General features: G+C 38.5%; 1 protein-coding gene across 5 annotated transcripts in view; it reads left to right on the forward strand.

The window, feature by feature from the left end:
• NTAN1 (N-terminal asparagine amidase) overlaps positions 1-27,079 on the forward strand; it is a 242,237-nt gene that overhangs the window by 137,405 nt on the left and 77,753 nt on the right. For 3 of the 5 annotated variants that reach the window (XM_072419001.1, XM_072419004.1, XM_072419002.1), the window contains exons 1-3: positions 7,362-7,500; positions 21,231-21,333; positions 26,121-26,186. In XM_072419001.1, the coding sequence (XP_072275102.1) occupies positions 7,420-7,500; positions 21,231-21,333; positions 26,121-26,186 (250 nt within the window). In that variant the 5' untranslated portion in view covers positions 7,362-7,419. Of the gene's footprint in view, positions 1-7,361; positions 7,501-10,491; positions 10,678-21,230; positions 21,334-26,120; positions 26,187-27,079 lie in introns of those variants that run through there. The other 2 variants (XM_072419003.1, XM_072419006.1) reach the window with 2 other exon arrangements.

The following is a 27,079-nucleotide window of genomic DNA, read 5'->3' on the forward strand; positions in this document are numbered from 1 at the left end:
GGCAGATGGGATAGACACATGATGGCAGACTACTGTTGGAGACTAAAATGTTGTATACGTAGGCATATTTAGTTTAATTTTGCTTAATTTTCATGTTTCATTAGTTTTATATGAGGTAAGTATGGAGGTCATTATTTAAAAAACTAGGACTATCTAGCAATCTAGCAAAACCAATACCATATTTGGAATCTGTGCATCAAACATAACCTAAAATGACTTTAAGGTGTTTGGCAAGACAATGTTTGTTGACCAATGTTATCAATAAAGTTCTTGTGAAACTTTACTCTGGTAGTAGGTTCCTAATTTGTAATATGTCCTAATTTGTGTGAATGTGTCATTTAATTTGTATGGTTAGCTTTGACCATCTACTCTATCCATTACAAAATCTCCCATTTTTGTTTTCCTTCACAAATGTCCACAAATTTTAATCTGCATTTTTTCTTTTATGTGAGAAGGTAGGAAACCCAGAATAGCTAAATCTAGGTATTTAATTCAAGTCAACACCTGGGACACAATCTTCCAGACATTTGTAAATACAGGTTGACAATAGAAAATTCAGCCATCGATAATCCAGGTCCTTCAGTTTCCCGGCATGAATTTCAGGTCACATTTTCAATACAGGGACGGCAGTACACTGTTTGGCCGCTTATGTTTTCATGCAGCTGTTTTCTGCAAAAACATCTGTTAGGTCTTTCTTGCTAAACTAAATACACTCTGAGACATCCCTGCTGCCTGCTCCCTGGAACTGTGCCAGATGTCTGCATGTGCTGCAAGTGGAAGGCTGGCCTATGTGTGGAGGTAAGTATAACTTTTAAAAAATACGGAATTTTCGAAAATTGGGTACACCTCAGGTCCAGAGGTTGCCGGATTTTTGACTGTCAACCTGTACAATTAGGCCCGTCTGCCAAAACATATTAGGCATTAGTGGCATGATACCTCATATTAAATGGATTTTCAAACTGCAAATGGCACTTTGGTCATTGGTGGACCTTCTGCATTCCAAAAAAAATTGACATACCAAAAACAACACAATGCTTTTGTTTAGAGACAGGTTAATTTATTAAGATAATTGCCCAATTTTACAACAGTTTTAGATAGTTCAGTTGATGAGATCTGTGACCAATTGCTCTTGAGAAGTTGTATCCAACATTCTCCTTTCTATGCAGTAATGTCCGAATGGTAGATAGTCCAACACCACTGTCCAAGTTTGAGCATCTTGGCGAAGAAATGTATTATCCGGAACTGTCTTTTGCCTAACTCTACTACGCAATATAAACTGCAGAGGGTTTTGCAATAACTTATGCTGATTGACAACACAGAAGCTAGAATACATCTACTATCTCACTCTCCCTGATTCTTTCAGACTAGGCTACAATTTTTGCAAAATATTTTGAACTTTATTTACAAAAAGTATTTTAAGCACTTTGTAATTGTGACACCTGTTTTACCTTTTATGGGTGGGTTATGGGATTTGTTGTGATTTTAATGATTATTGTACTCTTTTGGGTCACAGACACTTCTCAGCTCAGGCACCATGATTCCCTGTTTATACTCGATCTGCTGGCATCTCAAGTTTGTTACAAAGCATCACACTCCAATGACAGCTCCTTTCCAGTCTGATCTGTAAAGTGAAGTTGTGGAAGCCGCAACTTGGCTGACATGCCCGTGCGCCCTGCACAGTGTGGGAACTGAAGGGTTAAATAGCTAAGTTAATTAGAGCCATGGATTTGGTTGTATTTCTTCTCCTCAGTCCTCTTCTCCTCTTCTCAGTTTATTTGTAACCAAATGGTGAAAATTGTAAATTTTTTGAAATACAATGTATGCCTTGTATGCTTTGCAATGTATCAAATAACACTATATACCGTGTTTCCCCGATTTTAAGACATCCCCATTAAATAAGCCACCCCCGATTTTTGAAAAAATAATTAAAATAAGACACTCACCCGTGAATAAGACTTCCCCCGATATTTGATCCTGTGTGTGTCTCCTTGATGCTGGCTGCAGCACGAGTGATCATGAGTGACTTTCAACAATAAATGTGTACTGTAGTCTTCTTCATGGAAAAATAAGACATCCCCTGAAAATAAGACCTAGGGCATATTTTGGCATTTCAAAAAATATAAGACAGTGCCTTATAATCGGGGAAACAGGGTATGACCAAAACTTAAACAGCTGTATGTAACTTAAGACCACCCCTTGTATTATGTGTATACAAGACCAACCAAAAAGACCAACTTGTCAAGTAAAGATTAGAGTATATTCCTAAAACCACACTGTGTGCATGTGTATTATTGGGATATATCTCCAGACGTCTGTCTCTCTGGTGAAGGAGAAGTCAGGGTGCATTCGAGGAACTAGAAGTAGAAGCAGATCCTTTCAGGAGCCCCAGCAGCCATCTTGGATTAGGGCACTGCACTGTACCAAGAAGAGTTTCCAGGTCTTACAGCAAGAATCCTTTTATCTTAAACAGGCTAACAACTTTCATAGGAAAAGATATCCGATGAAAGTCATCAATTTTAAGTGGGACTTTTAAAGCCAATACAATCAATATTAATTACAAAAATAACAAAATTTTAATAATATTAAACATTAAAAACAAACATCATTTCAAATACATAAAACACAATAAAATAGTGGGTGTATATAATGACCTCCAAAGGGTTTAAATTATGCATTTTGCGGAAAAAATACGCTTCTTCAGGAGGAAGGAGAGACGTCTATAACCATAGAAACATATATTATTCTCATGTATGTAAAATACAAGATAAAGAACAAACCTAAATCACATAGTTGTCCAAAAACAAAAATATACAAAATTACATAAACAAGTGCCTGATGTTTGTACTTCCAGTAGCCCTCTTATTTAAAATTGTTGCAAAGAAGGAGGTGGTTATAGCAGCAATGGTATACTGTAGTTACAAAAATAAATGAAAAGATAGTCTTTATTTGCCTTGTTTTACTAGGCTTTATTATGTCTGGTTATAAGGGAACTAGTTGGCATTATTGTCTAGACATTGTCATGACATTAACAAATGGTCTTTTGATATCCTTATAGTACACACCTCACCAGTTTACACCACCACACATAGAGGGTCTTTATTCACCTTATTTAGCTGGACATAATTCTAATTGCAAGGGGCTAGCCATAAGTATCCCTGCAGTCTATCCGGATCGTTATTAAACAATTTTTGATATCTTCATAGTGTGTAATACTTCACCAGTTCACACAAACATACACAGAAATACATAGTTTGCCAGATTTTAACAGTCCCTGCTAAAGTAATTGTAACTATATCTCCATAGCCATATAAAAAAATGCCAGTTTTTAACAGTCACCTCTATATTAAGTGCAACTATATCTTCATAAACAGCATACATATTACTCAGGTGTTATATAGTAACACCCCATAATTTTCCATATTTTCAAGTAGTGACTGCATATTATGATTCCTTCCATAAGTTGGCATGCTTGCTTACTTCAAATCCCGTTTAGCTAATTAGTGAGTAATCTCTTTCAATTTTCAATATAAATCACAGTGATCCTACTGAGGAATACCAGGCGGCTTCTCATGTTTGTTACAAAGCATCACACTCCAATGACAGCTCCTTTCCAGTCTGATCTGTAAAGTGAAGTTGTGGAAGCCACAACTTGGCTGACTTGCCCGTGTGGCCTGCACAGTGTGAGAGCCCCAGTGGCCATCTTGGATTAGGACACTGCACTGTACCAAGAGGAGTTTCCAGGCCTCAACATACAGCAAGAGTCCCCTTTTTTGCTGCTTCTTCTAACCGTCTGTGGTGAGTGCATTGGGATTGGGCTCTATACTCCAGTGGTAGACTCTATGTTCTCATCCAGGGGAACTCTGGCTTTCCTGGTTGTACCTTATTTGCAGAGCTTGCACTTCTTAATAGGGACCATTGATTTTTCTCAAATGGATGTCTTACTGCCTTGCGTCCTGGACTCTGTAGCCCTACTGTCTGCTGCATTGCTGTCCTGGTGGCAAGTCAGGCATCCAAGCTTACTAAACCCCATACATGGGAGTTTAGTAGTGATCTCTGTGGTCTTCTACACAGTCTTCTAGTCTGTTAGATTACATGTAGGCCTAAGGTCTTGAATTATTGGGTTTCTTAGCAGCTATATTTTGCCAGGATGGTGATGTGAAGATCTTAGGAGGAAAGCTCCTACTTCCTTTGTGGCTGTGAACATAGCAACCTACATCAGTCAGGCTTAAGCAATTGGTGGCCTACCTTATCCTACTGTGAGCTTTCCATTAAATTTAGGAAATGGCAGACCTGCCCACTCCTGCCAAAAAAGGTACATTTGCATACTCTTTGCCCGTTCGCGTTCTCTGGGTGTTGATGCAAACGAGTCACTCACTAAAAAATCCACCTCTTATGACTACATCTCCTATACTACTTTTGATTTTTCCACAGGTTTCCTCCAGGACTTGTTAGTACTGCCCCCCTTCCCTTTGCTTACTATTCCACCTAATCATATGTGAGGTATATTTACCCTAGTTATTACAATTTTTTCTGGGTGCCCGTAGAGTGCGAATTTTGTCCATCTGAGCTGCCCACCTCAAGGAACTAGATGCAGTTGCTATGTGTTTTCACTTTTGTTCCTTGCTTTTAACAGCTATTGGCTGCTGTTCTCCTCTATAGGAGTTTTTTGTACAGGAGTGCAAATCCTCCATATTAAGTCCATATGTGAGATGAGTTACTTAAACAAATTTTAAGCAAAGTCTATTAGTCTTCTTACACCTACAGGTTTCCCCTTTAATGGAGCTTGAGGTCAATAACTACTAGTACAAAACTAATAATAGTATCAAATAGTTGTAAAATATATATTTATTTCAGTTTTAGTCACTTCAAACAGTTGCTCATTTTCACCTCATTTGAAACTCATTCCATCCTTCTTTTCCGCCCTCTACCCCGGCTGTTGCTGTTGTCTACTGTTTTTGGACAACTTAGTCTCCTTGCCTCTTCTATTCTTTTCCTTGGTGACTTTAATGTTGCAGTGGATGTCCCCAACCATCTTTCCTCAGCCAAACTGTTCTCCATTTCCGCCTCCTTTGGAATTACACAAAACATAAGGCACACATTGCTGGACACACGGTAGATATTTTTCAAACTCTGCAACCTCTCCATCAACATCTTAACACAGCACCTACTGTTGCCAAGCAAAACTATTTCAATTTATCAATTGACTGTCCGTCAAAATCCCAAAATGCCTCACCATGATACCTAAGCTTACCCCCCAGCCCTACCCTCTTTACTGTGATGTTTACCAGTGGTGTGGTGTGGTGTGGTGGATTTCTATTCAATCTCTTGCTCAACTACTTTTATAGATTTGAATGGGAATGCTTTCTGAATTCCAGCCAAGGGGTTTATTGCACTCTGGAAGCATTTAGCGGACATTTTCACTTCCTACCCCCTTACAACTTAAAGAAAATGAAACCATTTGAAAACCACTTCATTAGTGACCAACTGATTGTGATTCAGTACTAGTATTAGTACTTAAATACTAGTACTAGTACTTAAATACTAGTAGTATTACAAATTGTTTTGTCCAAATTGTTAACAGCCTGCATGTGGTGAAAAGTCAAGTATGGGAGTTTCCATTGATGGACATATGAAGCTGAAAGGTGTTTGCCGCTGCACAAGGGCCCTGTACCCTCCTTGACCACTAAGAGCTTCAAGTCAATTCTGCACAGGGGCCCACTGTTGACTAGCTTCAATAATGGGAGTTTTTGAATCTTGGCAAGCCCATCCTTACTAGACATGGTACATGGGCAGGTTTTTAACTCCTAAAAGCAATCTAGTGACTTCACAAGTTGGCGTAGTTTCCCAAAGCATAGATGGAAGCAGAAAAGAGCTGCCATGTCAACACATTATGTGAATGTTGCAGTTGCAGATTTTAAGAAAAAAAAATTATTTCTAATTTTTAGTATTCATAATCAGTTGAAGAGGAACTAAACCAAAAACACACAAAAAAAAAACACTTACCCTTACTCCCGCATATCCATTGGGAGGTTTATTCGTTTGGGTCCCACGTTGTCTCTGTATCCATCTTTTTACCATGTCACCAATCTCGCATAGGTAGGAGATCTAGTGACGTAGATGGGAAAAAAGATTGCTGATGTCACTACGCATGTGTGAGATTAAAAATGTCCTTTCTTTCATTAAAGAAAGAGCTCCTTCTGCACATACCTGAGAATAGGGCATGGGAAGAAGGAGCGGTCAAGACCCTCAGGGATGCGTAACGTAGGCATCCCGGGAGGCTTTTCGCTCTATTCGGTGATCAAGACAGAAAGGGGAAGTGCTGCACTTTTTTTTTTTTTTTTTAAATAGGGTGTTGCGCCAAAAAATAAAATAAATACCATTTTTTTCTTTACATTTATAGATTGTCTACACTTTTATGAAAAGAGAAAATGTTGAGTTTAGGTCCACTTTAAACTTGAGATGCTATTTAGAGTGAAGGTCCACTTTAATAACCTACCAAGCGGTAAGGCCAAGTGTGACTCGGTAACCCCGAGCCACACTCGGGGAAGCTAAAAAAAATTATAAATAAAGCCTTACCTGGTACCATCAGCATCCTCCAGTGTTCTGCCATCCTCGTCCTCAGATCTGTCCCCAGGCGCGTGCGCTGATGTTCCCAGGGAGTTTCTGGTAATGTCGGTGCATGCAGCTGCCACTAGGGGCACGGCGGAATTTAAAATTATATTGTATTGCATTCAATACAAAATAACTGTATTGAATGCAATACACTGGATTTATATGTTTAAAAGGGGTGCATTGTCTTTCATGAAAACGTATTTTACAGCATAATATATTAGTATGAGTAGAATAAAGTTGGAAACACAAAATCATGTCAAAGTTTAATAATTAATTTATTGTTTTTAACATTTTTTTAATTTATTATTTTGATATGATTTTGTGTTTCAAACTTTATTATACTCATATTATTATATTATACTGTAAAATAAGTTTTAATGAAAACCAATGTACCGCTTTTAGACTTATAAATAAAGACAGAAATGAAGCGCCCAGGAGGTTAATAACATGAGAATTTACTTGTGAATCTAGCCCAAAACTCCTGTTTTGGTATAGAAATGATATCCCTAATTTTGTCTTTTCTAGAACTGGAACACTTTATATGTTGTTCTATATAAATTTGAAACATAAAAATGTCTATATTATTACTGTTTTAATATTCTTCACATTCGTTATCAAACTTCAACCTCAGCTATGGTATCCTGCCAGTTATATATATGAAGCATAATAAGAAGCACATATAGCACCGACAGTTTACCGTTTCCTAGTAGCAAGCTGCAGGCTAGTAAGACTACAACTCCCAGAGTGCTTTGCGCAGCCCAGCCGTCATTGTAAAAGCAGTTTAATGGCCGTCATTTGTTTGCCGGCATGCCTGTGTTCATTGGCAGCCAAAGGCTCGATGTCAGCCAACCTATTGCCCGAATTGTACAGATTCATGCTGAGATTACGGTAAGAGGCTTTGCTACGACTGTCCTCAGCAAACAGTTTAGCTGGATAGGCAGTATGCTGCCTACTGTTTATATGGAAATTGAGTTTCCACATACACTTTTAGGGGGTGGACCTGTGTGAATGAAAGTTTTTAGGTGGATCATTTTGGTTTCAAGGTAAAAACTAGAACAATATATGTAATACATTGAATAATAACATAGACCCACGTTTAAAAGCTCTTTTCCTGCGAAAAAGAAATACAATGCACTTCCTGTTATTTGAATCTGGCCATGTACTCCTGTATACAAAACATCCTGATCTGCAGTGTGAAACTCAGGTATGATGTCACAGTGATAGTGTCACAGGGATGGTGTGACAGTGATGATGAATTTGGTGGCACTGCCATTAGGAATCACCAAGATGGCTGCCTCTACGCAGACCAGACAGTCTAAGGAATGATATTCAGGGAAATGAAAGCTGTTGGTAGAGCAAATTTATTACTGGTTACTAAACAATTGTCTTTTTTCTCCTTGGTTTAGTTTTGTTCTAACATTTTGATCACTGATTACTGAATCTGAAAACTAATGTATCTACAGCTTAAAATTGGACCTAAATATACATTTATGGCATATTTGTTAGGTTTAGTTATGCTCTATGTAGTGGTTCTCGGACACAACATATTGTGTTTTATTTAGTTTTACCAATTTAGCAAAACCCAGAAATTATTCCGCAAAAGCAGGGAGGAAACTACACAAGTGGGGCTGAGAGTGAGGCTGTTTTTTCTTATTTCAAGAACAGGTTAAGTCTTTTTCAGCAACATTTGCCTATTTAGCTGTCCAATGAAGGCTGCAATGGTGAGGCATATAGCAATTATCAATGTGTGGGATTTGTGTCATCCGCTTGAGTCTCTGGACCTTGATTCCCATATAACATCCCTAAAGTGTACCTAAACACAGAAATTTCACTTTACATAAAAGGGTAGACAACCCTTTTAAGTGCAACACCCTATTTTTTTTTTATAAAAAAAGGGTGCAGCACTGCCTCCTTAATTCTTGATTACCTAGATGATTAAGAATGAATGGGAGCTCAAAGCCTCCTGGTATACCTACGTCACACATTTCGGAAGGCTCTTGGGTGCTCCTTTCTAATATTTGAGATTAAGGAGGAACTGTTCCACTGAAACAGACTTCATCAGAGCAGCCAAAGCTTTATAAATGAGACTTTTAGAACATGGTTAAACAAAGAAGCTTTTGAAAAAAAAAATATTATTGTGTTAAACTCATGGTGGGACAAGACCTCCTATTTATTATAAATCATCATAATTTAATTTGTAAGATTTGTTCCAAATATTGGAACCTACTCCTTTCAGACTCCGCGTGTACAAATTGTTACCGTAAATAAGATCATTTAGTAACCAGCCACTTCACCATAAATTCCAACTCGGCACCTATACAATTCATCTATATTACATATATATAATAAATATTATTAATCTATATAATTTTATATGACATATTATGCATCTATCATATTCTACTTTTAACTGTGGGGTTTGTTCTTAATGCAATTTGATTAAGGGAGCTCTAAGTATTCTCCTTCAAATGGAACGATACATTGTCCTAAACACTTTGTAAATTGTAAACTTTTGGAGTGATCTAAATTACATGTATATGTGGTTCTTTTTATGTAGGCAAAACTAAACATTTCGAAAATGCTATACAAAGTATTGGTAAAAAGCATTGGTCAGACCAATGGGGGGGATCTGTTTAAGGAGAATATGATCACCCTGTTTAAATGGTCCATATAGAGAACTCTCTTCTGGATTATTCACCTTAAGATCCTTACAAAGAACAATAGGCTAGTTTTGACCCTGATTTAATAAAGCTCTCCAAGGCTGGAGAGAATACATTTTCATCAGTGAAGCTTGATGTTCCAGCAACATTGAAATGGATCTGGTCCAGAATTTAAAATATTTGCTAATAAACAGCTAATGACTTTTAGGAAATCCGCTCCAGGTTTGCTGGATCACTCACCTTCACTGATAAAAGTGTATTTTCCACAGCCTTGGAGAACTTTAATACATCACTGCCTTTGAGTCTGGAGGAAAGGAAGTTTAAGCTCCGGATAAAGAAGGGATTCTTCACTGTAAGATCTGTGAAAGTGTGGAATCGGCTCCCTCAGGAAGTAGTTGCAGCAAGTACAACAGATTGCTTTAAGAAAAGCTGGATGTTTTTTTAGAGGCACGGATTTTAAAGTAAAAATAACAGAGACTGTAACTGTGTGTAACAATACATGCATGTCTATTTCATTACTTGTAGTAAAATAATAACCCCTACTGGCTACTATATAGTGAATAAACATAACTGCAATGCTAATGTAATCAATGTTTTTGCATAAGAACACATTACTCCCAACCCTCGAGGAGGGGATTTTGATTCCAAACTACTGCAATGTGAAACCAAATGAATAATGAGTCTGAGAGCAACCCAGTTCCTGGTCCCAGTTACATGCTTAGTTTCAAATCCTTTCTTTAATATCAAAGGACAAAAATCTAAATATTTGTAAAAACCATTTATGCTTTTCATAACTGGGATCCCTTTGGTTTAGAACCATATACTTTCAATTATGAATACATTCTTTATCATTTATTGATCACTAATTGTTTGATCCTTAGAGTGATCCAAGGCATCGGAAAACTTCCTTTATCACCCGTGTCACTGTCTGTATTCGTCTGTCATTATATATTCCTATTTAATGTAATTCAGAGCTCAAATCCTAACCCACAGACGGTAATATGCAAGTTAGGGTCGATAGGTTTAGAAAAGTCAATCTGTAAATTGCTAGAGAACTGTCTTAAAGACCGCATCCAGAGAGTTGTAATCAATTTTTCATACTCTGAATGGTTTAAGGGTATTAGTGGTGTACCCCAGGGTTTAGTGTTGGGACCTTTACTGTTTAACCTTATAAATAATATTGAGTTTGGGTTTAAAGTTACTTTTTCTGTGTTTGCAGGTGACACCAAACTATGTAATGGAATTTAGTCCATCCAGGATGTCTATAATCTACAAGCAGACCTAAATGTACTGTTTGATTGGGTAGCCAAGTGGCAAATGACATTATTTATAGATAAATATAAAGTTATGCACTTGGAGGCAAACAACATGCATGCTTCATACTGACTATTGGGAAAACATTCAGGTGAGTCAGAAATTGAAAAGGATCTGGGGGTTCTGGTAGATCATAGACTTAATAACAGCATGCAATTCCAAGATGCAGTAATAAAGGAGGAATAGACTGCAGAGATGGAGACATAATCCTGCCCCTGTACAAAGCATTCCAGACCACATCTGTAATATGCAGTCCAGTTTTGGGCACCAGTTTACAAAAAGGACATTGTTAAATTGGAGAGCGTGCAGAAAAGGGCAACTAAATTAATAAAAGGAATGGAGGAGCTCAGCTCATGAGGAGATTAGTTGAACAGAGTCTATTCTCCCTTGAGAAGAGATGTTTAAGGGGGATCTAATCACCCCGTATAAATATATACAGTTAGGTCCATAAATATTTGGGCAGAGACAACTTTTTTCTAATTTTGGTTCTGTACATTACCACAATTAATTTTAAATTAAACAACTCAGATGCAGTTGAACTGCAGACTTTCAGCTTTAATTCAGTGGGTTGAACAAAAAGATGGCATAAAAATGTGAGGAACTAAAGCCTTTTTTTACACAATCACTTCATGTCAGGGACTCGGACGTCATTGGACAAGTTAAAAAGCTGAAAATAAAATGTCCATTTCTAATACTTGGTTGAAAACCCTTTGCTGGCAATGACAGCTTGTAGTCTTGAACTCATGAACATAAAGAAATAGGTTCTATATTCCATGACAGGGGACGGCAACCTGCGGCTCGCGAGCCACATGCGGCTCTTTAGATGTGAAGCTGCGGCTCTTTAATTCAGTCTGTCGGAAGCTATTCTATCCCTCAGCCTGGCTTTCCACCACACCCCTCCCCCGTGACACTCGAGAGCTTCCCACGAACTGAACACAGTGAGGACCCGTGTCACGGGGGAGGGGTGTGGTGGAAAGCCAGGCTGAGAGATAGAATAGCTTCCGACAATTAAAGAGCCGCAGCTTCACAAAAAGCTAGGCTGAGAGATAGAATCGGTGCCTAAAGGTATCTATATTTCTACAATAAAATACAAAAGTTGGCAGTTTAGCAACAATACATGGAAAATCAAAATGTTTGTACCTGTTTCACCATTACAGAATTCTGAGGAAAATGAAATGTCATCTAAAGTTATCCAAACTTTCTTAAACCATGCAAAGCCATTGCTCCCATTGAATTTGTTTGCTCATTTGTTTGTTATTGAAGTACAAGTTAGTGTTGTAAGTAAATGTTTACTTGTTTGAATTTTTTATTTAAATAATAGGTAATTATCTAATAATTCCATATATATATTATCTAATTTGTTGTGAAAAACACTACTTATATATGAATAAATAGATATTTTTTCTTATGAATAAATAGATTAGTTTTTTTTATCAAAAAACTTTATGCGAGTACTATTTATTGTTGGCAAGAAAAAATTTTGCGGCTCTTTAAAAACTTTGAAATTTTGTAAATTGTAATTTTTTGCTCTTTCGACTCAAAAGGTTGCTGACCCCTGTTCCATGATGTAGAAATAGGGTGAAATTTGTGTATGTTTGTAATGATACTATTGGCAGTGTGATAGCTGTGTGTGTAAAGCCTGCTTATCATATTGTGCAGCATAACAACTCCTGTTCAGTTCTTCAGATCTCCTAAATTGTTGGTCATAACAAAATTTTAGAAAATACCAAAATTCCTTTAGAAAATTTCAAGATATAGGTGTCACGAGTTTAATAACTTGTGGAAATTGAACATTTGGGTTGCTGTTTCATAGGAAAATGCATCTAGGATCCCAAAACTAAAAATGCAAGTGACCGCCAGGGGTGGGGCCTCTAAATTTTTTATCTACTTTTTAGTAGTGAGGGGCATTCTCAAAAAATGTGAAGCAAAGATCCTGTCTCTGTCTGACATCTCCAGCACCTGTCAGACTTGTTTGGAAGAATATGGTTTAGTTTCACCAGGGTGTGATACCACCGTGATACATCTTTGTAGCAGATTTTGTGGAACCTGCTACTTATGGACGCTTTGTGAGTTCAATATAAAATATGTATATATTATATAATATAAAACACCTTTTGCTCTGTGGAGAATGAAAAGCTCAGATCGACTTCCCAGGACAGGAGATATGTGGGCGTATAGTCTGGGGGCGAGGCCTGTAAAAGCCTGCACACAGCTGACAGAGTGTGGCGAATCCCTCCCCCGCTCATAGACATTTGTTCAAAGGGGGTTAGTAAGGAGGATTTGTAAGAAGTGATAGAGTTGAAACGATCTCCAAAAATCCAAGCAAAATTTGCCGAACTATTTCACAGCTCCGTACGCTCGACCCATCTGCCCGGGTGAAGGAAGTGAGTCGCTCTGCGTTTACTTGTTCGACCGTAAATCCCGGAGCGTCCCATCCTCCAGCCCAGGGGAGGAGGACGGGTTGCCCAAGATGACAAAAAGAGATGATGTAGTGGGCGCGAGACAGCCTATAGAAATTCCTAACCGCTATTTCCCAAGTATAGCCCAATGTAGGATGAGAGTTAGGTTTGGGGAAGGACGCTGTTGATAACCATGGTAGGAGGTGCAAGGGGGTTGGGGAGAAAGTTTGTTCTAGCGACACCCACTGTTTAGAGCATGAATTGCGACACCAGTCTAGGATGCGCGTCAGGTGCATCGCTAAGTAGTAATGGAACATATTTGGAACTCCTACACTCCCCGCAGATTTGGATCTCATAAGTAGAGTTCTGCAAAGTTTTAGGAGCTTTGTTGTGCCAAATGAACCAGAATATTCTTGAAGTAAGGGTTCTGAAAAAAGACCCCGGGACCTTTATCGGGAAAGTTTGAAAGATGTAACAAATCGGAGGAGTATGTTCATTTTAATAATACTAATGCATTCCATCCAGAAGAATGCAGCTTTATCCCACTTCTCTAAATCAGTATTCATTGTGAAGAGTAGCGGAAAGAAGTTCCTGTAGTACACCTTAGAGTGTACTCTATCGAATGGGACTCCTAGTAAAAGTCAAAGGACCATTTCAGGTGGGAAAAGGTATTGATACATCTAATGCTGCTGATTTGGCATAATTAATCCTAAAGTTAGACAATGAACCATAATCACTTGTGACTTTCATAATGTGTGGCAAGGAAACATTGGGGTTAGTGATTACCAACAGCAAATCATCTGCATAAGCCGCCACTCTCTGAACCGTATGTCCCATTTCTAGGCCTCCGATAGTATTAGAGGCAAGGATAGTGTGTAAAAGGTGTTCTAATGTCAAGATAAACATTAAGGGAGACAAAGGGCATTCTTGTCTTGTGCCATTTGAAATGTGCAGAGGCGCTGAATGTAACCCATTTACTCTAACTGTGGCAGTAGGATGGGATTAGATAGCACGAATCCAGGATAACGTTTGGTCCAGGGCCAATGTGTGACAAAGTGTAATTAATAAGGGGCCAGTTGAACCAAAGGCCTTTTCAGCATATGTGAACAGTAGCATGAGTGGGACTTGTTTGGTTGTGGCCTGATTTATCCAATTCAATACCCTTGTTGTGTTGTCTTTGACCTCTCTTCTGGGCATGAACCCCACTTGGTCAAAGTGGAAGAGGCTATGCATGACCTTAAGTAATCTGGAAGCCTGGATCTTGGTAAAAAGTTTTGGATCTTTTTTTAAAACTGAGTTTTTATTGAGTTTTCTGTAAAAAATAAACAAGGAACACAGCAATACAGGTATAGGATCAATATCCATAATACAATGTAAACATGGGGGGGGGGGGGGGGGGCAAAATACAAAACAGTCGAAATATATGTCTTTGTCCAAGGTAGCAAATGCTACATTCAGATAATATTGAGTCCAGAGTCAGAAATGGAATCCCATCCAGTTTTGCTGGAGACAGACAATGAAAAAAGAAAGGGAAAAAAAAAACGCAAAACAAAAATGTGTAATGAGTCATATTATTAACAACCAGGACCAATAAGAGGGGGGGAGAGTGGAGGCAGGTGGGCATTGATAGTAGGATAGTAAAGTATGCAAAACTATTCCCTAGTCCAGCAATTGCGAGTAGAAGGTGTCCCATGGATCCCAAATCAATTAGAATCTATCCACTTTCTTTTGTATGAGGGCCGTAAAGTATTCCATTAAGCGAACATCCTGGATGCGGGTATATAAATCCTCTAGAGAGGGAGTCAGGGTGGATTTCCATCTGGTGGTAATCAGGGTGTGAGCTGCCACCAGTATATGGGCAATCAGTTTACTAGTAAGTTTTGGGAGGCCCGTAAAGGGTAGCCCTAATTAATGGTTAAGCGGATCTAGTAAAAGATGTTGTTGGGTCACATCCTGAAGCAGCCTATGAACTCGAGCCCAATAACTCTGAATAATGGGACAATACCAGAACACATGTTCCAGAGTTCCCTGCTGTGTCCCACATCGCCAGCAAATAGGGTCCACAGCAGGAAACAACCTGTGCAACACATCAGGTGTGTGTTACCATTGAAATATTATTTTGTACAAATTTTATTTTATATAATGTACAGATTGAGCTTTTTTGTGCTGCTTCCCAGATATCTGACCACTCATCACTGTCCAAAGTGCGTCCTAGAATAGATTCCCAGGTGCTCATGAATGCAAATTTACCAGAAATCCCTTGAATGGTTGTATGAAGGAGGCAGTAAATTGAAGAAACCAAACTTTTAGCATATGGACCATTCATGCATATCCTCCCAAAGGAAGTAGTTTCTGTAAACCTAGACGCCTTAGTGAGGGAGAGGGCATAGTGTCTAATCTGCAGATACGGAAAAAAGGCAGTTTGTGGGAGGTCAAATTGGGTCTGAAGTTCCAAAAAGGAGAGCAACCTCTTCCCCACGGGGTGTAAAATATTCCTAAGATGGAGTAGTCCCCTCCCCCTCCAGGGCTGCCACATTCCTCTGGTAAGACTATCAGGCAATAGGGGGTTGTGGGTAATGGGTGTCAGTACCGATGCTGTGGAGGATAGAGTATATTTAATTTTATATAATAGCCATAGGTTTCTAGTAAATAGCATTGGTGAAAGCAAATCCCTATCTGCCAATAGGAGGGAGCTCCAAAGCATCACATAAGGGTGGATCGGGGGATCCAGGATTCCTCCAAAGCCCTACAAATAGTGGAGGAAGTATAATGAGGTTGAAAAAGGCAAATAGCATAAATGGGCCGCCACATAATATTTAGGCAGGTCTGGAGCTCCCAGACCTCCAAGCTCTCTTCGTGTACAAACTAACGACTTAGATATTCTATGTCGCTTATGTGCCCACATAAAGTTTAAAAAAACAGCTTGTAGCTTTTTCAGGGTCTAGATGGGAACCTGCTCTGGCAGGGTCTCAATAAATATAAAAGTTTAGGTAGGAGCATCTTTTTTACTGATGCTTTACATCCCGGAAGTGATAACGGGTCTGTTTTCCATTTGTTTAAGAAATTATGAAGCTCCAAGAACAATGGGGGAAAGTTACACAAGTAGAGTTGGCCAAATGTAGCCATTATCTGAGTGCCTAAGTAACCAATAGAATGTTCCCGCCACATAAAGAAGCACCTGTCTTCGGCAATGCTGAAAGTTGCAGGTTTGGCATATGTAAAGGTAAGGTCTCCGTTTTAGAGGAGTTCACCTTGTAACCTGAAATTTCACCGAACGAGTGTAGTTCAGACCACAAATTTGGTAGAGTAATAGCAGGTTGTGTCAGTGTAAGAAGTACGTCGTCCGCATGTAATGAAATCTTGTAGGAGGACTCCTTTACCCGAACACCTTGGATATCTTGATGAGACCTAATTTTTGCTGCCAAAGGTTTGGCACATAGGGCAAACAGAAGGGGGGACTGTGGGCACCACTGATGTGTGCCATTTGTAATAGAAAATTGTCTGCAAGAGGCGTGGGGCAATTTACCAGAGGCTGTGGTACTTCTATAAAGTGCCCTGACAAAAGGTCCTGAAAATCCCAGCTTGGCAAGTATGGAAAACATAAACGGCCAGCTAAGGCGATCAAACGCCTTCTCTGCATCTAGGCTGAGAATCAAGGATGGGGTCTCATGTTTGTCAAGGATATCTATACCATCAATAACCCCTTCGGGTGTTATCACTTGCTGTTTGGTCCCCATGTACTAAATTTGGAAGGAGCTTAGAGAGTCTGTTGGTCAGCAGTTTGTGTTAATTTTTAAGATCCTAATTAAGTAGTGCTATGGGTCTATAGTTAGCGCAATCTATCGGATCTTTACCCTATTTGGGTATAACCGTGATGTGGGAGCTGGATTTTGAAGGCGGAATGGGTTTGCCCTGCAAAAAATCATTAAATAAAGCCTTTAGGTGTGGGAGTTATTCTGGTAGAAAGGTTTTGTAATATAAGTACGATAGATCATCCGGACCAGGAGCTTTATTAGAGGGAAGATGAGATTTAATTTTAGAGATTTCTTCCTTGGTAGTGTGTCGGTTGAGATGTTCTAGGTGCTTTCCCCGACAGCTGGGGGAGATCTAGTTCTCCTAAGTAGGAATCTATCTTCTCCTGTAGAATGCTCCCTAAGGAGTTCTGTGCTCGATGCATGACCTGATATAGTTGAGTGTAGTAGGTTTCAAAACAAGAAGCTATACAGGACGGATCATATCCTATTACCCCGTGTTCGTCTTTGATGGCCATGGTAGAGGAATTGAACTGTGCAACTCTTAATTTATGTGCCAATAGCGTATCTGCCTTGTTACCTTTGTGATAGTATATTTGTCGGGTGCATTCCATCATCCAACTGACTTTTCTCAATTCCAGAGCCCTCGATTTAGAGCGGAGGGAGGTCACCTCCCACAGGAGACCCAATGATGGGCTATTGACGCCTTTCGTCTCGCTGAGTTAGAGTGCATTGCAGATTAGAGTTATGTTTTAATGTGAGAGCTCAGAGCCACACACTGACCTTGTTTTAAATGAAATTGTTTTGAATACCTGTAATGAGGACCGATTTGGTGTCTTAAATTTTAAGGAGAAAGTCATTCAGTCTCCAATGGCAGACTCTAGTTTTAGAGTGGGGTAGAAAATCATCCAGGGTGACCGGGCATGACCTGACCAAGTAATGGGATGTACTGATTGAGTGCTAAATGCGCCAGCTATCGTATAATTGGTAGCATTTAATGAGCTGTCGAAAGGCCTTAGATTGCTGCAGAACAGAATTTTTTTTGGGGGAGGGGGTGTGACGGTAGACAGCCTATCCCGAGTTGGGGAGAAAATTAGATTAACCCCCCCAGTGGTAATCCTAATAACTTTGGAAGCCCCTCTTACCTCTTCAGGGTGTGGCCGGGAAATTTAAAAGCAGATTACCGAGAAAACTGCTGCCCGGGTCACGGCCACGCCGCTGCTCGCATCCGCAGTTGTACCATGCATGATTTCTGCATTGTGCATCACATCTAACTGTGGATGCGATCACCAATAGTAAATTCCGGGGGTGATGCCAGCGGCGATTTCCTGCTGGCATCACCCCCGGAATTTACTATTGCCGCTCACATCAACAGGAGAATGTGACGCTCGCACCCTCCGGGTAATGCGAGCAGCTTCGTTGGTGATTTCAGGGGAGTGAGCAGGGCATGAACATCCCCATCGCATCACCCGGCAAGACGTGACATCTTGATGCGATAAAGTGATGGATTCTGGGGGTGATCACTATGTAATCTGTTTTAAAAAATTTTTTTTTTTTTTTTTTTTACAAATACACAAAATAAAAGTATAAAAACGCATTTTAGTGCACCAAGCATCATTGCCCATTGCCCTGATTTACATTTTGCCCACTTTTAGCCCTGACCTTGATCTGACGTTTTGATGGCTTATAAATCGCTTACTGAATGTATCATGTCATCACTTTGTCTTTGACCTTGATTGTTCCTGAGTGATTGCTGGAGACCACATGGCATCCAAAAGGCATCTCGCTGGCGCAAGTGCTGTTTTGGAGCAATTTGAAAGCAGCGATAGCGATTTGGAGTCCCTTGTGGAATCGAGCGATAGTCATCAGACAGCGAAAGTGAACTGAGCGATGATTCTGAACCTGAGGTCAGTGCTGTGCGAACATGGTGTCCTGTTGACCTTGATGCAGACCAGGCAGCACCGCCAAGATTTCCATTCACTGGCGAACCGAGGATGAAAATTGATGACCCCCTGGCATACCCGAAGTTGTTTTTGACCGATAAAGTTATTGAAAAAATTGTTGCGGAGACAAACAGGTAAGCCCTTCTTGTGTTTGCTAACTTTTTGAAAGTTTTTGCTATTTTTTTTTTATGCAAACAAGTATGCTGCCCTGTTTGCTAACTTTTTACGTTTTTTCTATGCCAACATGTATGCTGCTCTGTGTTTGCTAACATATTACTTGCAACCTTCACACTATAAAAGATCATATCCTAAAATACCTTTTTTTATTTTGTTTTATGTAGATACCCTGCACAACAAGGTGCTCCACACCTGAGGTTTGCAAGAAGCAGAAAGTGGGAACCTGTGACCAAGGATGACAATTGGCTGTTTTTCGGCTTAGTGATCCTGCAGGGAGTTGTGGGCAAACCCGTGTAGAAGTGGTACTAGTCCAAGAATAAAATGATTGCCACTCCATTCTTTGGCACAGTCATGCCGGATTACTGTTTTTCTCTCATCATGAAGTATCTACACTTTGCAAACACAATGAAGAATTTGATGAGGCTACCCATCCTGCACCACAACTGAAAAAAACTTGGGAAGTGTCTCGGATGATTCTACAAACTTTCCAGCAAACCTGTGTGCCAGAAAGAGATGCTCAGTTGGGTGCAGTATATTGCGTCAAAGAGGGCACGATTTGGCAAGAACACCTATATGCTGTGAGAATACTCATCTGCCTACATTTGGAATACAGTACTATACACTGGAAAAGGGACACAGTTCAACCCCAGATACAGCCATTATGGCAACATCTTCAGTGCTATCCCTCATCGAACCATTGCTAGATCAGGGCTATTGTGTCACAACTGACAATTTCTACATATCTCCTGAGCTTTATGAGTTCCTTCTGCAACACAGAACAGATGCCTATGGAACCGCTAGGGCTAATCAGTGCAACCTGCCATCACTGTTTGCAAAAGGGAAGCTGAAGACAGGAGAAATAGTTGCCTGGCAGAAAGGCAAGACGATGGCCCTGAGATGGTGTGACAAGAAAGATGTGGGGCGTTCTGGTACACACAAAACGTGGGAAAGAAGTGATGAAACCACAGGTAGTGATTGACTACAACAACACTATAGGAGGTGTCGACAGAGCTGACCAAGTTGAGCACTGACTATGAAATGCCTACATTCTGTACAAAAAAATAGTGAGAGGCCTGTGAATAATTCAGACTTCATTTTGCAAGTTTCCGAATCCATAGTCAAGAACCACCAAACACCATCAGTGGTTATGAATAGACCTGGACATCGTGCTTCCGCTGTTGTCAACCCAGAACACCTGACCAGTCGTCATTTCACTGAATACATCCCACCAACCCAGAAAAAGGCAGCACCTACAAGGATGTGTGTGGTTTGTTGCTCATAGACTGACAGAGGAAGGAAGAAACGCAAAGAAACCAGGTTCTACTGTCCTGACTGTGATGTTGGACTTTGTGTAGCACCCTGCTTCAGAACCTACCATGTCTACTATAAATATATAAAAAAAATTTTTTTCTAAAATCTGCATTTAACTTTTATTATTATTTATCAATAATATTGCACCCTTGTTTGGAAAATTTCAGTGAGAAACTTTTGATAAAATATTTTTTTTTTGATAAAATACACTGTTGGTCTATTTCATTATTTTTTATAATTATGATTAATATTTATGTATTAAAATTTATGATTATAGTATAATAAATATAATTATCATACATGGGAGGTAATCCTAGGAATTACAGGCCCACAATATAAAAAAAAAATTTGTATGCAAAAAAAATAGGATCACTTTTTGCATCAAAAAAACTGACAGAATTAGAACGCTAGGGGGGTTAAATTAAAAGGGTTGTCTACTTTTTTATGTAAAGTAAAAATTCAGAGTTTAGGTACACTTTAATTGTATGATATTTGAACCATTAGCATATCCGTTGAGTTCCCCTGAGGCAGGATTAGGATAAAAAGAGACTAATGGATTGCATGTATACTGTTTCAAGTAACTCAATCTTCTTATGGACCTAATAAGAACACAAAGTTTTTATAATAGGAGCACTTTAATAGCATAACATCCCAAGTAACCTCACCTGACTTGATGAGGTTTTGGTAAAAACCTAATTATATTTTGCAATTTGTTTTGTATTTGTACTTTGTACTGTATCACGGTTATACTTATTCTATACCTCTTTTAATTTATTTAGCCAAAAAACCCTTCTGTCTCTTTAGCTTTTAATATTTTTTTAATGCAGAAATGCAAAATGAAATAAAATTGTTTTTGTCAAACATTTGTCATTCTGCAATTGGCCCTTATGAGGGAAATTTAACATTTTATGGGTTGACGTGTTAATCTGCCTTTTTGTTTTTTAACTCGCCCTAGAACCTATACTTGTTATAGAACCTAGAACTTGGACAATATAGCTTTTTTCTATATTCATTTATGTTAACAATAGTTTTTGTGATCTTTCTTTTTTTCTGACTCCTTAGGAACGAGCCAAAGTGCTGACTAGCCAACCATTACAGATATTTGGACCTAAAGGTTTTTTGTACATTCATCAAAGAGAACTGGCTGCTACTACTCCGAGTGACAGTATGTATACACTTTTCTGACTTTATTCATTTTCTCTCCCTGTCTTTCTGGTGAAACTGTTGACATGAAGTGTGAACCTTAATCCTAAACCAGGCCTAATGTGTTTACAAGTATATCTATATAATCCATATTGACTATATATACATATCATTTATATTTTCTAGCAAAAATTCTTCTGTGTGGTTCTTTATCAAAATCTTTCCAACGATAAAAATTAGCTTAACATGTCTGTAATTTTTTGGTAAAGTCTTTTCTCCTTTTTTAAAGATGGGAACCATATTGGCTTTATTCCAATTTGTTATTAATAAGCCAGAGATTGGAATCTCTAAATTAAAAAAAAATGGTTTTGAGTGATGGCTAGGCTACATGATAAGGTAGAACTCTTCTGTAAAACTAACTTGATGGGTATCTTACAATACTTCACCATGGGGTTTGACTCATTCTTGGCTTTTTAAGCTGTACTTTATCATTGAATTTGTCTATAAGGGTGGTACCTTGACCTTACTGGCCCTGATCTCTTTCCCTTCCTGTTCGCTTTTCTACCAGTGTTCTCCCCACCCCCTTTTAGCTGGGTACGGCATCTTTTCAGTAACAACCTGGCTGTTTTTGGGTGGTTACTGAATAGTTGGATCAAAAAACATTTTTGTTGCTCTATATTATTTTTCTATCTTGCCTATAAAGCCTAAACTGGCTCTCAATTATATGTGGTTCACCTATGGGCCTTTAAATGATACCCTTAAGCGAGTTATACTTTAATGCTTAATGTCTGCCCCGGATATTTTCATACATCTCTGATATGTCAATTCTTTAATGTGTAGTGTTCTTTTATATATACAGTGGCTTCAGAAAGTGTTCAGACCCCCTTTTACTTTTGCAGCCTGATGCTACAACCTTTTTATTCTGTTTTCCTCACTCCTTAATGACAAAGTGAAAACAGCAATAGACAGTTTTTGTAAATTACAAAAAAAATGAAATATGACATTTAATTAATTGTTCAACCTATTATTCCTTTTGTAACAACATTTAGCTCATGTGCCTCCCATGTATCATGGTCCCTGCTGAGAAGTTTGTTCACAGTGATTGGGGTCCATCTGTAGTTAAATTGACTTGACATGATTGGAAAAGACACACACCTCACTATTGTATTATAGCTGATAATACAGAGCAAAAACCATGCTTATAGGAACTGCCTGCAGAGCTAATAGACCAGATTGTTGCAAAGCATAGATCTGAGGAAGGCTACAGTAAAAAATCTGCTTCACTAAAGGTTCCCAAGAGCACAGCCTCCATAATTCTTAAAGTTTTGCACAACCAGGACTCTTTCAAGAGCTGTTCATCTAGCCAAAGTGAGCTATCAAGGGAGAAGAGCCTTGGTGGAAAAGGTGACCATGAACCTAATGGTCATTTTGTCTTAGCTCCAGATATCCTGTGTGTAGATTGGTTTAAGTTCCAGAAGGACAACCATATCTGCTGCTCTCTACCAATCTGGGCTTTTATGGCAGACTGGCTAAATAGAAGCCTATCCTCCATGTAAAAGTGCTCAACACTTGCCCAGTCATATCCTAACTGTAAAGAATGGTGGGTGTTTTTCAGCAGCAGGGACTGGGAGACTGGTCAGGGTTGAAATTAAGCTGAATGGAGCAAAGTACAGGAAGATCCTCCATGAAAACCTGTTCTGTGTGCAGGACCTCAGAATGGGCCAGAAAGTTCACCTTTCAACATGACAATGACCCAAAGCACACAGTGAAAGCAAGACAGAAATGACTTTGGGATAACTCTGCGAATGTCCTGAAGTGGCTCAGCCAGGCTTGAACCCTATGGAACACCAGAGGGGAGACCTAAAAAATGGCTGTCCACTGACAGTCTGCAGCCAATGTGACAAAGCTTGAGAGAATTTGCAATGAATATTGGCAGAAAATTTCCCAATCCAGGTATGCTTGTTTCATCACACCCATTTGCTGCTAAAGGTGCTTTAACTAAGTAAAGGGTCTGAATACTTATATAGATGTGATATTACAGTTTTTTCATAACCTCCTGGGGGGGTTAACCCGAGCCTAGTTCAGGGTAAAAAAAGTTGCTGAAAGCTTTTACCCCAACTAGGCTCGGGGTAGCTAAAAATAGAATCAAGTGTTGCTTTGGCTGAGGCGCCAAATTCAGATCCCCTTACAGTGCAATCTGATTGTCATACAACATTGTATGACAGTCAGATTACTGAAAACCCCACTTACCTGGTTCCTGCAGCTCTTCCACTTTCTTCTGTCTTTAGCCGCTGAACGTAGAGATGATCTCTGGGGTTTCCTGGTGACTTTGGTGCGGGTGGGAGGTGGGGCAGGAAATTCAAGTAATTTTGTATCAGATTCAATAAAAAATAGCTGTATTGAGAAATTTTATATATATATATATATATATATATATATATATATATATATATATATATATATAATAACGGAAAAGTTATATTACATTTTACACTATTTTTTAACAGATTTTTTTTCAATGTATTTATTAGGTTTTGTTTTTTTATTTAAAATGTTTTATGTAATTATTAAATTTATTAAATATTGGACATACTTCGGTGAGTTATGCCTAAGAATTATAGCCTACAATGGAAAATAAATTTCCATGCAAAAAAATGTAACGCTTTTTGCATTGAAATACGGAGAGAATGTCCGTCCTCTGGCAGAGTTTTTCATCGCTCGATGCCTGTCTCCAGCGTCTCCTTCCCTTCGCGTTCGGGTATGCGTCCCTCTGTGATTCCTGATGATTCCTGATTGGTGCCTGCGCCTGTCGACAGGGGGCTTGGCGTGCAATTCAGATTCCCAGCCCCTCATTCTAAATTCACCAATAGCAAACCACTGCCTTGGGAAGCTAGTTGCACCATTCTAGCCCTCCGTTGCCCACAGGATCTATGTGCGCAAATGATGATATTTGGGGAACAAGAAATTGTGAAGGACAAGGAACAGAAATTTATTCTATTTTACATGATTGTATGTTTCAAACTTTATTATATTCAGAGTACTAGAGCCTTGTTTGGACATATTTCGGTAAGTTACAGGTCTACAATAGAAAAAAAAAAAACTGCTTTTGGTACAGAAATTCAGACATCAGTGAAACGGCCAGAAGGTTGTTTGAAAAAATGAATTTACAAAATTGTCAAAAATGGTTTTCATTTTGTCATTACGGGTTACTGAGTTTAGATTGATGAGAAAAAAAAAAAAAGAATTTTTTAAAAATTGTAGCATCAGGCTTTAACATAACAAAATAAAAGTGAAAGGAGTCTGAATGCTTTTGGAAACCACTGTACATACTTCAGTGTTCCTGTTTGTTTATATATATATATATATATATATATATATATATATATATATATATATAATCGATATGGAGGTGGATTAGTCCTTTGCAGCAAGCCTTTAAGTCTTTTTTTTTTTTTTTTTTTTTTTTTTTTTTTTTTGTGTTCTCAAAACAATATAGCTTTCTTCAATAAAAATCAAACAAAACCCAAATGCAGCTTACGTCAGGAGAGTGCCGAGTCCTCCACAGTACAGTCCTCAACAGTACAGTTATTAGTGAGAATTCCGCAGTCCATAAAGCAATTAAATAGATCCTCATTCAAAGACACAGCTCCTCAGTAGAGCCTCCATTCCTGCTTGTCTGCAGCTACCTGCTGCCATTTCACTTCACAGCCTAACGGCACACCTGTGCTACTTGTAGCCAGACCTCCTGTACCTGGATAAAAAAGGAAGGCCCACCCAGTACCTTCCTTCCTTCCCTGAAACCAGCAAGCTAACAGTAGTAAACCTTTCAGTGTTGCTTTTTGAGAGTTTTTTTCCCAAAATACCTATTGTTTTAAAAGAGCCTATGCTCTGTATAAAGGGAGAAAGGGAGGAACGTATCTCCCGTCCAGGACCAATTTTTTTCGGTCCTGTACGTTCAATAAAAATGTATTGAGAAAACATGAAATACAAATTTAGATGGGGATATATTCATCTTCATCTTTTGCATATTCATCTTTCATTATCTCCTAATTGATTTGTTTTTTATTGATTATTGAGAAGGGTATTGAGATATACTTGGTTTCTCTCTTCTATGTGCTATAAATAGTATATTTTTTGATATATGGTATATTTATTAATTTATTTATTTTTGGTATATTTGTTATGTTATTCATGTTCAATGTTTTATTCAGTGTGCTATGTCCCACTCTTGATTTCTTTTGAAATTGTTTTGCACTAATCATTTTCTGCTGTGCTTTTCTCCATTGACATGTATTGGGGTCATTCCTAACAGATCCATGTTGGTGGCCCACTGTACATCTCGGATACAAATGGTCAGGCTTGTTTTGGGCAAGTATCGGATAAGAATCATCTGCCATTAGCCCTAATGTGATGAAAGAACATATTGAGAGAAAGATTGCATACAACATTAACACTTTCAGAATTAACTAACACTTTTAGAATTAACATAATGAGAGAAACAAAGTAAGGGTAAAAGAGAATAGATGAGACCATGATCCTGCCAGTTAATTTTTGTATAAGTGTCTTTTGCAAGACTACTTAAAGAACATCTTAAAAAGTTCATGCCTCTTCTGTTTAAACCAGTCAAATATGTGGTCACTGTTTTCTTCCTATTTTTTTGGGGGCATTGTACAAGACAACTAGCTTTACAGCTCACAGGTGATATTAACTCAAATAAAATCAAGGTACATACACATGTATTTTCAAAAATCCTTTGCATGCTTTTTTGCAATGTAATCTATTGTTTTTTTTGTTTGTTTTTTAATTCAGGTTCAATATCCGTTTTTGGGTCAGAAGATGCTACTACATGTCACATGATAGTACTCAGGCACACAGGTATAGTACAGAGATTCAGTAATATTTTTTTTCTAAAAAATATTTTTATTTTAAGGATTTGGACAAAATAACAAAATTACATTGGGTAACAATGAGAAAAAAAGAGAAAGAAATTACATGCGTAGAGATCAAGTTATAATTAAGTATAATTAACAAATATTACATTTCTTAGCATCTCCCCTCAAAGCTCATTGATACAAGCTTTGGTTTGCTGCTCTAAAGTTGTAACGCAATTGTAAAAATCTGTGATATCCTCAAATGTTTCAGTTTAACTTTAACAGGGGCAATATAGATAAGGTATAGGTATATCTGATGTGTGTGTGTGTGTGTGTGTGTGTGTGTGTACCCACAAAATTACCTTTAAGTTCAGTCAAATCTACCAAAAGTCCAAGAAGAGGGTCCAAGGCCAAGTTAAATATTGGGGAGAGGGGGCAACCTTGTGTAGTTCATCTGGAGCAAGAATTATGGGTCTCGATAAGTCCCCATTATTATATAATTTGGTGGATGGATTGTGATATATATATATATATATATATATATATATATATATATATATATTTATATTAGATATCGGAGGGAAACATGTCCAAAAGCTCTGTGAGATAATATCGCATTTAGCAAAGGCCATTCTATTCTATCGAATAGAAGCATGGATTTGGAGTTATGTGACTGTACAGTAACTGCAATAGCTGCCCGAATCCCTGTTATTGAATGCTTATTATGTACAAAACCCAGCTGATGTTTTTACAGAACTCAAACCAGTGTATACAGATGGCAAAAGCAAATAAAAGCGTGAAAAGGCATACAATTTTACAGAAATAGTCATATCTAGCAACTTGAGAGAACATATAGCATGCCATGTAATGATAAATGGAAAAGAGAAATAAATTGTA

The sequence above is a fragment of the Pyxicephalus adspersus genome, chromosome 7, assembly GCF_032062135.1.
Source record: "Pyxicephalus adspersus chromosome 7, UCB_Pads_2.0, whole genome shotgun sequence".
Lineage (NCBI taxonomy): Eukaryota > Metazoa > Chordata > Amphibia > Anura > Pyxicephalidae > Pyxicephalus > Pyxicephalus adspersus.